General features: G+C 38.6%; 1 protein-coding gene across 13 annotated transcripts in view; it reads left to right on the top strand.

Moving 5' to 3' along the window:
• The window catches only part of ATXN7 (ataxin 7), a 143,838-nt gene that overhangs the window by 87,986 nt on the left and 43,543 nt on the right, over positions 1–12,309 (top strand). For 12 of the 13 annotated variants that reach the window (XM_033210332.1, XM_033210321.1, XM_033210328.1 and 9 more), the window contains one exon: positions 4,549–4,653. The exons of the other annotated variant lie outside the window; for it this stretch is intronic. In XM_033210332.1, coding sequence (XP_033066223.1) covers positions 4,549–4,653 — 105 coding nt within the window. The remainder of the gene's footprint in view (positions 1–4,548; positions 4,654–12,309) is intronic. 13 annotated transcript variants of the gene reach the window in all.

The following is a 12,309-nucleotide window of genomic DNA, read 5'->3' on the forward strand; positions in this document are numbered from 1 at the left end:
GTGGCCATGGCAGTGGAAAGAAGTGGATGGAGGTTTTAGAATAGAACTTACTGGGTCTGCTAGTGGCCTGAATGTGATGAGGGACAAGAGAGTTGGAGATGACACCTGGGCTTTTAGTTTGAGCTGTTGGAGGATGAATAGTATCATTTACCCAAAATGGGGAAGGTTGTTGGGTGAGGAGCAGAGAAGGGTCAAGAGTGAACTTTTGGACATGCTTGTTCTGTTTGAAATGTATATTAAGACATCTAGATGGCAATGTCTAGTAGGCAGCCTGGTACGTGAAACTAGACAGAGCTTGGGAGCAGTCTGGGCTGGAGATAGAAACGTGGGAGTGGCATGTAGAAGTTTGAGATGCGTGGGAAAAGGGAGACATGCAGGGTAGTGGGCAGGTTAAATGCTTTGCAGTACCGTTCAGGTTTTCTTGTTATTGAACAAAGTCCTGAAAATAGAGATAGCAACACCAAAGTAAATACATTGACCACGGTTTGCAGTATGGTTTCTAGCAGAGGGACTTCATTCTGCATGTGACTGAAGTTTCCACATACATGTGCTCAGGTGTCCTTGTGCTTAAACCTAATCCTCCCTAGTATGCTGGCCTGGGGTCTCCAAAGTACATGATGGCCTAGATGTGGGTGCTGGCCCACTCACTAATTGGAACATAGGGGTGACCTAAATCCTGAGAAAGATTTAGGGCTTATACAACAATAAAATCCATTCTTTCAAATTAGTTTAGAATCCATTAATTCAATTACAATTTTTAAATTGTATGTTCAAGTACATAATTAATGGCCTAAGTTGTATATTACAAGTGTATTTTGTAAACTTTTTAATTGAATAATGAACTCATTTTTATTTGATATTTTTATTTTCTGTCGTAAATCAAGCTTTTCATAGCATTTGAGCAAGATCCCTATGTTAATTTGCAGATGGGTTGATTGTGAATTTATGCTTTAAAATATTTAGGAACATACATACTGTCCCTCACACACACATTATTTCATTTCTGTTGCCACAACATTCTACACTCTGTTCCTGTTGCTAAGGCCCCTGGAATGTCCCAGTGCAGAAAAAGGATATAGAACTCCTTTTTTTTTTTTTTTTTTCTGAAGAAGACATTTTATTTAAATTATTTTGTATCCTCTAGTTAACTTCCAGATATGGATATCTGAAAGTAAAGAATTCAGAAAGCTAAAATTAAAGTTGCTTTACGTTTTAATAAAAGGAGCTCAATTTCTTTTTCTTTCTCTTTTCTTGAGACAGTCTCACTCTTTCACCCAGGGTGGAATACAGTGGCACAATCTTGGCTCACAGCAACCTCCACCTCCCAGGTTCAAGTGATTCTCCCACCTCAGCCTCCTGAGTAGCTGGGGTTACAGGTGTCTGCCACCACACCCAACTAATTTTTATATTTTTAGTAGAGACAGGGTTTGCCATGTTGGCCAGGCTGGTCTCGAACTCCTGACCTCAGGTAATCTGCCTTCCTCGGCCTCCCAAAGTGCTGGAATTACAGGCATGAGCCACTGCACCCGGCCCCAGGAACTGCATTTCATAGGGTAGAATGAACTGGGTTTAAGTATACCATGTTTCTTTCCACAGAGGGGGCATGTGTGTGCATGCTTTTTAGAGAAATTCAGTGTGCTCATGAGAAATTGAGCACCGAGTTTTCCTGTCACACAAAGGAGAGTCGTGGTTATGCTACTTTCTTGCTGAGTGATGTTAACTAAGTTTGTTTCTCCATAAGTAAAATGGGGATTATTTTGTAGGGTTATTATTAGAAATAAATGGGAAAAACCATATAAGAACTGCTTGGCATATGGCCTGGCACGTAGTAGTCTCTCAATAAATGTCAGCTGTTTATCATCAGTTGCAATTGATCTTAAGTTATTGAGGAAATAGACATTTTTACAGAAGTATAGATTCTTGGTTCCTTACAAGATAACCCCTACCTTTTTAGTTTTACTAGTCATAAGTCTCAGAAAAGGATCAAAGGAACCAGGGCAAAAAAGAATAATTTTGTACGTGATAAACATCATGTGACAAATTGAATTCTTATTTGAAAGGATCAGTTTAGATTTTTATTTCTCTTAATTGCTTTATTTTTAAAGGGGTAGAGGGTTAGTCCACAGAAGAATCTGGTATCTGGCAAAGTGATCTATTTTAAGTAACATTGCTTTATATTCAGAACTGGGGGAAATCAGAGACTACCAGCAGCGCATTGCAGAGACCTAAAACTAAACTAAGACTGTTTATTTAATACTATTTTAACTGCTCTCTAATAATAAAATGAATTGAGTTGATTTCATTAATGAAATTGTTCATTTGATATCTGTCTTACACTTTTCAGTTGTAAATTAAGAATGTTATACCAGTTCTGTAATTTAGATGTATCAGAGGCATTTAGCACAAAAGCATATGGAACTTAACGGTAAACTACTTTAAATTTTATTTTTCAGAATGAAATGTTATGTCAAGAAACTGTAATCTTGGGTGACTTATTACAAGTATATCATTGCATAGATATAACCTTTCCCCTTCTCCCACATGTACTATATTTAACTCAATGTGGGCAGGCTTTCAAGGAAAATAGCATATTGTTTGGCTCTTATTTTTTATTAAATAAGCGTAGTCACAGAAGTCTGTAGTCTACTGGAAGCTTCATATCTAATCAGTTTATACCGTCAAAGATGGTCAGCCCTGACATTCCATTTTATTGACATTGGAATCTGGAAGGAATCTCTTAATATCATTGTTCCTCTGGTCTGCAAGAGGTAAGAAATCCAAGCCACATTATAAGTCAGAATTGAATTCCAGTTGTTGACCTTAGACAAAGTAGTTTACCTGTCTGTGAGTCAGTTTTCTCTTCTTTAGAGGAGGGATATAATGGTATCTACCTAGGTAGTTGTGAGGATAAAATGAAATAGTAGCACGTAGAAACTACTTGGTGCTGCAGGTACATCCCCAAATCATGCTGGACTCTAGTATATTTCAGATTATAGCTAGCTATCTGTGCAATTCAGTGTAATAGAAACTGTTGAAGAAAATGCAAGCTATAGCCATGTGTAGATACTAGATCAGTAATTTGACATTTTAGAGATAATCATCACTTGACATCTCCTTAGGGAATTTTCTTCTCCCTTTAAAACCACCAGGATCTCCCAGGCTGGAGAAAGTGTGAAATTAAATCTTCATAGGAAAGAAAGCAGACGCTAATCAGCTTTTTGGATCTTCCCCCTTGTCCTTTAAACTTGGTATTTGATCTACTAAAACATTTGCTTAAATTGAAGTGTGCTAATTATCCATTTATTGCAGATATTCTAAATAGTGAATATGGTGTAAAATGCTTGTTTAAAATCCACCGATTTTGAAATGCTTAAAAAGTTAGATTCTGGATCTGAACTTTTAACTCTGTTACCCAAATTGTTGTTCATAATTAATTGTTCATGGTTGAGATGTTTTAGTTAACCATATTTACCAGGTATCACGTTATTTTCAGTTTTCATGTATATGCATATAGTTTCGTTTTACTTTTGCATTTAATTAAGTTGCTGTCTTAACTGTTAAAACAAACAAACAGTTCATATCCTATCCTATTTTGGTAACCAAACTGATTAATGTATGAAATGCTGTTTGTACTAAAGTTCAGTCTGTCTTTCTGGTGGCATCAGTATGTAAGCAAAAGGACTAGAGGTTGCTATGACTTGGAAAAAATATATGAAAATAATTTTCTTTATATGACATGCTGGCAAACCAATTTTACTCCTCTGTGAAATCTCTGCTCCCTTTCTTAATTGTTCCGCAGAACCCAGGAACCAAATAGTTGGGATAGAATGCACAGTTAAACAAATAAAAGCATTAGATGGTACAGCTTTGGAACGAAGCATTTTATATGGTTGCAGATTCTTTCCCTTAACTCTTGGTAGAGTTCATGTTGCTTTATTGTACGAATGTATTCATTGTTTGCATTTTAAAAGATTGTCTGTTTCACCTCATAATAGTTATTTTTGGTGCACTTTAACCCTTTTTAAAGTGTCTGTGTAAGCCTGATTTGATTTCTCTCTAATAGTGGTGGTACACCACATCAGTTCATTTGTCCTGGTATGCTTTATAATAAGGCAACTCCTGTAGAAAGTATTGTTTCCTGGCCGGGCGCCGTGGCTCACGCCTGTAATCTCAGCGCTTTGGGAGGCGGAGGTGGGCAGATCACGAGGTCAGGAGATCGAGACCATCCTAGCTAACATGGTGAAACTCCGTCTCTACCAAAATATATATATATATACACAAAATACGAAAAATACAAAAAAGAAGCCAGGCATAGTGGCGGGCGCCTGTAGTCCTAGCTACGCGGGAGGCTGAGGCAGGAGAATGACATGAACCCGGGAGGCGGAGCTTGCTTGTGAGTTGAGATTGTGCCACTGCATTCCAACCTGGATGACAGAGCAAGACTCCATCTCAAAAAAAAAAAAAAAGAAAAGAAAGCATTGTTTCCCAAAATGGTTTTATATCAATCAGAACCAGATGAGTGAGTGATGCTCTGTTTCTGTGTTGCAGACATGCCAATATTTGGTTTCTGTCCAGCCCATGATGATTTCTACTTGGTGGTGTGTAACGACTGTAATCAGGTTGTCAAACCGCAGGCATTTCAATCACATTATGGTAAGTGCTTAACCATTTAAAAAATTGTTATTAGAAGATAAAAAGGTAAAGCAAGATTAAACTAAGGAACAGTGATGGCATGCATAGGGCATAATGTCCCTCCCCCACCAGGAGGTAGACTTTTTAATTCACTGAATGGGTTAATAACAATTAACCCATTGTTGTTGGGTATTTTTAAATTTTTATTAAAAGTGATATGAATGTTTTGGCTTTTATTGAAATTAGAGAAAGTATAGTTTATAAAATCTCTTGTAAAATGTTGCATCAGTATAGTTACCAGTTTGTTTCCTTCTAGAGCCCCTGGTTGTGTATTCAGTGGATTTTAAAATTATACACTCACACTATGGATACATGGGCTTTTTTTTTTGCTTTTTTTTTTTTTAAAGGAGATGTGATTTTGAAACTTCTCAGTTCAATAGTTCTAAATTTTGGTTGTTAATTGTTGAAGAGTCCAAATACAGTTGTTTGGCATTGTCATAATGCCTTTACAGTGTTTAAGATAAGATTCTGATTCTAAAAACCTTGATTTTCTGACCAGTTTTGCTCAATAGCAAATCATAAGTATTTGAATACCTACCTTGTTTCAGGCATTGAGTATGTAGTATGATTCTTACTGCCACAGAGTTTACAGTCTATGTGGAGAGGCAGACAAAACTAACTAGATACACTTTAAAAATAACTATAGGTTTTTTCCTCATTGCTCTTACTACTACAAATGCAAGCTTGCAATAGAGAGTGACAATGGGGTTCTTCTATAGATAGAGTGTTTAAAGAAAGCATCTTAGGAGGTGACACTGGAGCTGAGTCCTAACTGATGAGAAGGAGCAACTCAGGCAGCGATCTAGAATAAGAGCGTTTGATGCAGAGGGAACAGCCAGCACACAGACTGAAGAAGGCCTGTGTGGCTGAAGGGTATTTAGTATTTAGTGAAGGGAGGTAGAAACTGGAGGAATCCAGTATTATAAGCAGGGACCTGATCATTCATAGGCCAGGCAAAGAAGCAGCTTGGGCGCACCGGAGGATTTATGTAAGAGAGTAACACAGTCCTATTTCAGTGGTTGATTTGCTGAGAATAAATTCTGGGAGAAGGGCAGAAGCAGGGAGAATAGTTCAGAGGCAAGAGATGACACTGGACTGAGAGTAAGATCTGGCAGTAGAGCTAGGAAGACTGCATAGCTTTGAGATACTTTTGTTTTGTTTTGTTCTTTTTTTGAGACGGTGTCTCACTCTGTCACCCACGTTGGAGTGCAGTGGTGCGATCTCAGTTCATTGCAACCTCTGCCTCCCAGATTCAAGCAATTCCCTTGCCTCAGCCTTCCTAGTAGCTGGGACTACAGGCGCCCACCACCACGCCCAGCTAATTTTTGTATTTTTAGTAGATACAGAGTTTCACCGTGTTGGCCAGGCTCGTCTGAAACTCCTGACCTCAAATGATCCACCTGCCTCCGTCTCCCAAAGTGCTGGGATTACAGGCGTGAGCCACTGCGCTCAGCCAAGAAACATTTTAAAGTTAGAATTTACAGATCTTGCTGTTGAGACTGCTGTTGTTGGATTAAGAGTCACACCATCATAAGCAACATTCCACCATTTTTTTCAAGGAGTAAATCCTTTATTTAACCATAAAAAGATCATTTGAGTTCCTGCTTCTAGAAGAAGCCCTGGGGTAGGCACTAGAGTGGGTACAGAGGTGGATAAGATGTCATTTCCCTGCTTCTGACTTGTGGACAATACAGACAATATTTTGGAAAAATCACTTGTAATCCACTAAAATGGGAGGTGTATCAATGGGGACAGACAGAGCTGGCACATATGGCTGCACAGTTTGTGCACTGAGCAACCATATTTGGTGGCCCTAGGTTGGCAACAAGGTTGACGTGAGCAAGCACAGGAGCAGGAAATTCCAGGCTCTCTGGGATGTGCTGCATGAGTCACCATTGGCCAGAATTGATGTATCCACCTGTGAATGAGTGAAGCTCAAAGGCAGGTGGGGACTAGCTTACAGGGCCTCAGTGCCCATGAGTCCCCTGCTCTGGACGTCTCAGTGAGGACCTGTTGCAGATTTTTTAGGACCAAAGTGATGTGACTTAGTGGTGCCCCAGAGAATTGATGGGTAGAGTGGATTCCTTAGGCAGAAGGAGGACCTCTTGGTCCCCCTTTCTAGGAGCATTTTATTCACTGGTCACAGCATATTTATATGAATTTTTTTTTTTTTAATCTTCTCATTTCCCCTCTTAGAATGTCAGTGTATGGGTAGGAAAAAGTGTTTTTTTTTTTTTTTTTTAGACAGAGTCTTGCTTTGTCGCACAGGCCGGAGTGCAGTGGCGTGATCTTGGCTGGCTGCAACCTCTGCCTCCTGGGTTCAAGCAATTATCCTGCCTCAGCCTCCTGAGTAGCTGGGATTGCAGGTGCATGCCACTATGCCTGGCTAATTTTTGTATTTTTGGTAGAAATGGGGTTTCACCATGTTGGCCAGGCTGATCTGGAACTCCTGACCTCAAGTGATTCGCCCGCCTCGCCTTCCCAAAGTACAGGGAGTATGGGCATGAGCTACCATGAGCTACCACTCCCAGCCAGGAAAGTATCTTAAAATCACATTTTTCTGTCTTTCTCCTTTCCTGCCTTTCAGTCCCTCGCACAATATCTCCTAGTAAGATACTTGTTGAATAGCAAAGGGTTGGTGTTAACTTCAAACATGTAAATGGAAGAGTGTGAATGCACTCCAGGGTCTCCTGTGGCTTGGAGGAGATGTGACTGACAAAGTCACTAGGTGGGAGGCTGAGGTGACAAGGGAAGTATTAAAGATATGAGAGAGGAGAGTTCCTGGCAGAAAGATGAGGGCCAAGTGTTCTGAGGGAGGTGTTCTGCCGGGAAGTGTGTAAGGAGTGCCCTCTTTGAATCAGCAGTGGAGGAGATGGCTGCTGGTGGAATTGACAAGAGGTTTAGAGGTGAATGTGGGTTTGGGAGAGTAACTGCATGAAGTAGAGGGAGGTACCATGTGTTGGCCCTGGAGGGACTTCCCCCGACTCACTTGGAGGAAAGGAGAGGTGGACAGGGTTCCCAGGACCAACAACCTTGACCAGTGCTGCCACAGTCTCTTCTATCTTTCGGGGACAGGGGTTGTGACAGGAAAGATTGTTTTTGGAACATTTTCTTTTTTGTTGAAATTTTTAGAAAGCCAGTTGTTGCATTATTGTTTTCCATAGTTAACAAAAAAGTTTTCAACTTCAGAATCTTTCAGAGTGACTGTTGTAGTTTATTTAGCTGCCAAAACAGGGATGGTACTTTCTTTCAGTGATATTGGCGAAAATGTGTTGGCAGTCTTCTGTGAATTCATATATTGCTGTTATCTGTCTGTGACTTTTACGAACAAATGAATAGTTGCTACAAACTCCAGCAGGCAGTTCCTTTAAAACCACTGCTACCAGGACAAGAAAACATGCTACAGTGGCAGCAAGTCTTGTAAAGTCAGTCAGTGTTGGTGGTAAAAGTATTCTGAATTGGTGAGCAGCTATTATTCAGAGTAGTTAAGAAGCCCTGTATTTTTTTTGCTAGCCAAGCTGCAGTTTGAGGAGTTAACAGTTAACCAGGATTTCCATTTGAGCAATGATGGTGAATGATTGTGGTGCCATTTTGGCATTTCCAGTTTTTCAGTCTGATTGCTCTCATAGCATAGTTTGCTTTCTTGGAAACTACATAGTGATACCATGATTTCTTGATGTTGTTTTAATGTTTTAAAATACTCCAGTGTGCCTCATATTTCTCTTCAGTTACTTAGTATTTTTAGGAGTAAGCTGTGAAACCCCGTCTCTACTAAAAATACAAAAAATAAGCCGGGTGTGGTGGCGTGCACTTGTAGTCCCAGCTACGTGGGAGGCTGAGGCAGGATAATGGCTTGAACCCGGGAGGCGGAGCTTGCAGTGAGCCGAGATTGTGCCACTGCACTCCAGCCTGGGTGACAGAGCGAGACTCCGTCTCAAAAGAAAAAAAAAAAAAAAAAGTAAGGTGTGTCTTACTGCTAATTTCAGATTTAAAAATATAATTCGAATCAGTGGATCCCAAACCTGCTGTGCATCTGAATCAAAGAGGAGCTTTCTAAGTGAGCAGCTTCCAAAGGCCAACTCCAGATGCTCTGAATGGGAATTTCAGGGATGGAACCCAGGATCTGCATTCTAAATAGCTCCCTGGGCTGATTCTGACACACTGGCTGGCTGGAATGCATTGCTTTCACAGATGCAGATACAGTCCACTCTGGTGGAGCTGCTGCTTGGTACACACAGTGGCTAACATATAGTGACTGACACAGATTGGCGCTCAAAGATTCATTGAGCCAACCAGAATGGCAGGAAGGGAGGCCCCTACTTTTTAAAATATCTGTATTATGTTCTGGAAATGTCACATTAATTGCCAAAAAACTTTTGAGTAGGAGGAAGCATTGAGATGGTGACATTCCTAGGGTCAGAAGCCCCATTCTTTTGAGGTGGGAATCTTAAGTTATTCAGTTAGTTTAGTGATAAGTGTATTGGTTCTATACTGGCTACTGAATAGTATAAACTGTGTAGTATTACTTACATGCATTTACTCTGGCTCTGAATGGTGGGATTAGCCTAGGGTTAGCAGATGACTTGTGGGGTGCTTTTGAGGCTGTATACTGAGAAAGCTTCCCAGGAATTCCTATTTTGTGCTCTACAGCTTCACTGAATTTGCTTATGAAGAATACTTTAATATTTCTCTTTTATGCAGACACAGGGGTGATCTTACCTAGGAGAAATAGATGAATGATGTTTATTCCGCTTGGACAAGTACCACATTTAGAATCTCTGTGATTAATTGAAACCCTACTCAGATGTCGGCTGTTGAAGTATTTTCCTCAGATTAGTTAGGCTGATCCACTTGTTCACCTTTTGGCTCAGCTTGAGTCTCTAAGCATGGCCTCGGTGGTGACATATGGAGCAGCCACCTTTTCCCAACCTTAATCAGATTCTGACTTTATCATCTGCTGACTTAATTCCACTTAGTATTTTTCTTTAAATCAAACCACTTTTATTTAAATAAATCAATTTACAAGGAAAATCTTACTAGAACAATAAAGGGGGTAACTAGTGTTGCCTGCTATAAGAAATAGTAAATGTGAAAAGAAGATTATTTAATTTTATGTTGATGCTTTTGCCAGTACTGGCTCTGCGCCTGAGGCTTGCTCTCTTTGTTAAAATGGAGACTAGCACATTTTAGGCAAGTATTGTCCACACAGTAGTGCAATATTATCAGGAAAATGGAAAGAGATTGGAAAGGGAGTAAGTTTTCGCTTGTCATTTGATGTTATTAATATTAGAGAGTGATGCCTACTCCATATTGTTTGGAAATACCAGCTCAAGTTCTTGAATTTTGCTACCTCAGATGTTTACAAGCTATCTACTGAGGCCAGCCTTAGCCCTAGGAAATAACAGACCTTGAAGACAGAATTTTGGAATCTCATGTTGATTTGTAAAAAGACTATGTAAGACAAATACCCTTTGTCATCTATCGATATGTTATATATTGAGCCACTACTAATCACTGTGAATGGTATATAAGTCTGTTGGTGAGGCTTCGGTGTAAAACATCTGCCTTTCTCAGACTGTTCACAAACAGAAGTGTCATAAATCTGACTTTTTCATGACTTAATGAACATAGCTTTAGTAGAAACACTCCTGTGATCTTACAGCTTTCTCTCCTTGCAGATATTACAAATCCTGTAAAATTAATAGCCACACACATTGCTTGGACTTAATGTTCCTTGGTGTGCATTGAGGTGGTTTGGATTCTTTTAGATGCTAGCATAAATTATATTTTCTAAAATGTCATTTTCATCAGGATGAGCAAATTACTCATATATTCATATGAGGAATTACTTGTACTTTTTTGAGCTAAGTAATTAGTTTCAAAGAATATTAGTACTATAAGAGAAAAATGAATTTTTACTCTGAGATCTGATGGACTGCTTCTGGCAAAAATGCTGGTTCTCATTGTTGACAACATTTTACATAGTTCTGACCAGCAATTGCCATCGTATAATTATCTTACATCACAAAGCAGAGGTTTTACCGTTTAATATAGAACACTTCCCTCCCCTTTTGCTCTCTGATTAACTTAGGCCTGGAAAGTAACAGGTTCAGATATTTTTTAACGTGTCATTTTTTTTAGCTAATAACTGTTTTTGATAAGGAAAGAAAATGTTTTTTTCTCATAAGTATACTAAATGTAAGTCCACTGACTAGTGATAACTTTTAATAGTACCTGGTGATTTACAGATAATTTTTGCATGTACTATCTTATTTCCTGTTCTTAACAATCCACTGAATGGGTTTTATGCTTAAAGATCAAACTCATAAATTAAATTTCATTCACACAGATAAAATATACCAACTAGGCCATCTTTTCTACCTACTAACATTGATTTATTTTGCATGATAAGGATGTATAGAGTTAAAAGAAAATTCAGAGACAATATGAATTGCATGTGTCACAAAGCTATCGTTAGGGACAGATGTTCTAGCTGAAGTAGAATTTTAAGTCTGCTTCAAGAAGCTGGATCAGTATTGTAAACCTGTTACCTCAGAACATTTGGTAATTCAAAGATATAATGATGGTAGGTAGATAATTGATTTAGCATAGTCATTGAATTTCTCTTCTGCCTGTTCTACTTTATTTAATTCTAAATCATAGTAGCTATCTAAAACCAAACTCCTCCTCTTTTTGTATGAGACTCGTAACATTTTGTAGCTTCTTTAGAGAATTGACTGACATATTTATTTCTGCAGTCAGTATAAAGACTGAAACTTGTTGCGGAGCAAAAAAAAAAATTACTTCACTCTTTTGCTTGGAAGACATGTACCAGATCTTTCTCCAGCAGTCTGGGGATAAGCCGGGGATGGGAGCTAACCAAAACAGGCACATGAAAACATGAATGATGTCAAGGTGGAAATTAGTTTAACTCTGGAAGGAAATTCCAGGTTGACCTTTTGCCCTAAACTTCTTGTCACTAAGTAACCATTTTTGGATAAAGAAAGAAAATGTTTTTTCTTTCACTTGTCATTTATTGTTATTAATATTAGAGAGTGATAGTGTAACATACAGTGTATTCATGTTTTTCTTTGCTACAAGTGAAAGAATGCTAATTAAATTTTTCAGATAACTTAGTAGCATTAGATAAAGGTTTATTCTCTCTCAGCTAATATAAATTTATCTTTTTTCCCTAGTTGTATTATAAGCAGATATATTTAAAATAAGGTAATGACATTTGTAGGAGCAACATTTTAATTTCTAGTTATAAAATCAACTTATTTTTCCTCTTACTGATATCTGTGCTTTTATGAATGTCTTTGCTTTTGGCACTGCTTTAAAAAGGAATTAAAATAACAATGGTATTACTCATGCATTTAACAAAATTTATTGGGTGCCTAATATATGCTAGGCATTGCCCTCTACTGAGGTAGAAAAGCAGTGTCTGTGATTTCATGCACCTTATGTTCCGACTTAATATAATACATTGTATTGAGGAGAGAGAAAAATGAAATTGCGTGAAATCAGATTATTTCGGGTAGTGATAAATGCTAGGAATAATGTGAGAGAAAATGACTGGGGCAGACCACTTTAGGTAAGGCTAGTTAAAGAAAGTCT

The sequence above is a fragment of the Trachypithecus francoisi genome, unplaced genomic scaffold (genome assembly GCF_009764315.1).
Source record: "Trachypithecus francoisi isolate TF-2019V2 unplaced genomic scaffold, Tfra_2.0 Lachesis_group0, whole genome shotgun sequence".
Lineage (NCBI taxonomy): Eukaryota > Metazoa > Chordata > Mammalia > Primates > Cercopithecidae > Trachypithecus > Trachypithecus francoisi.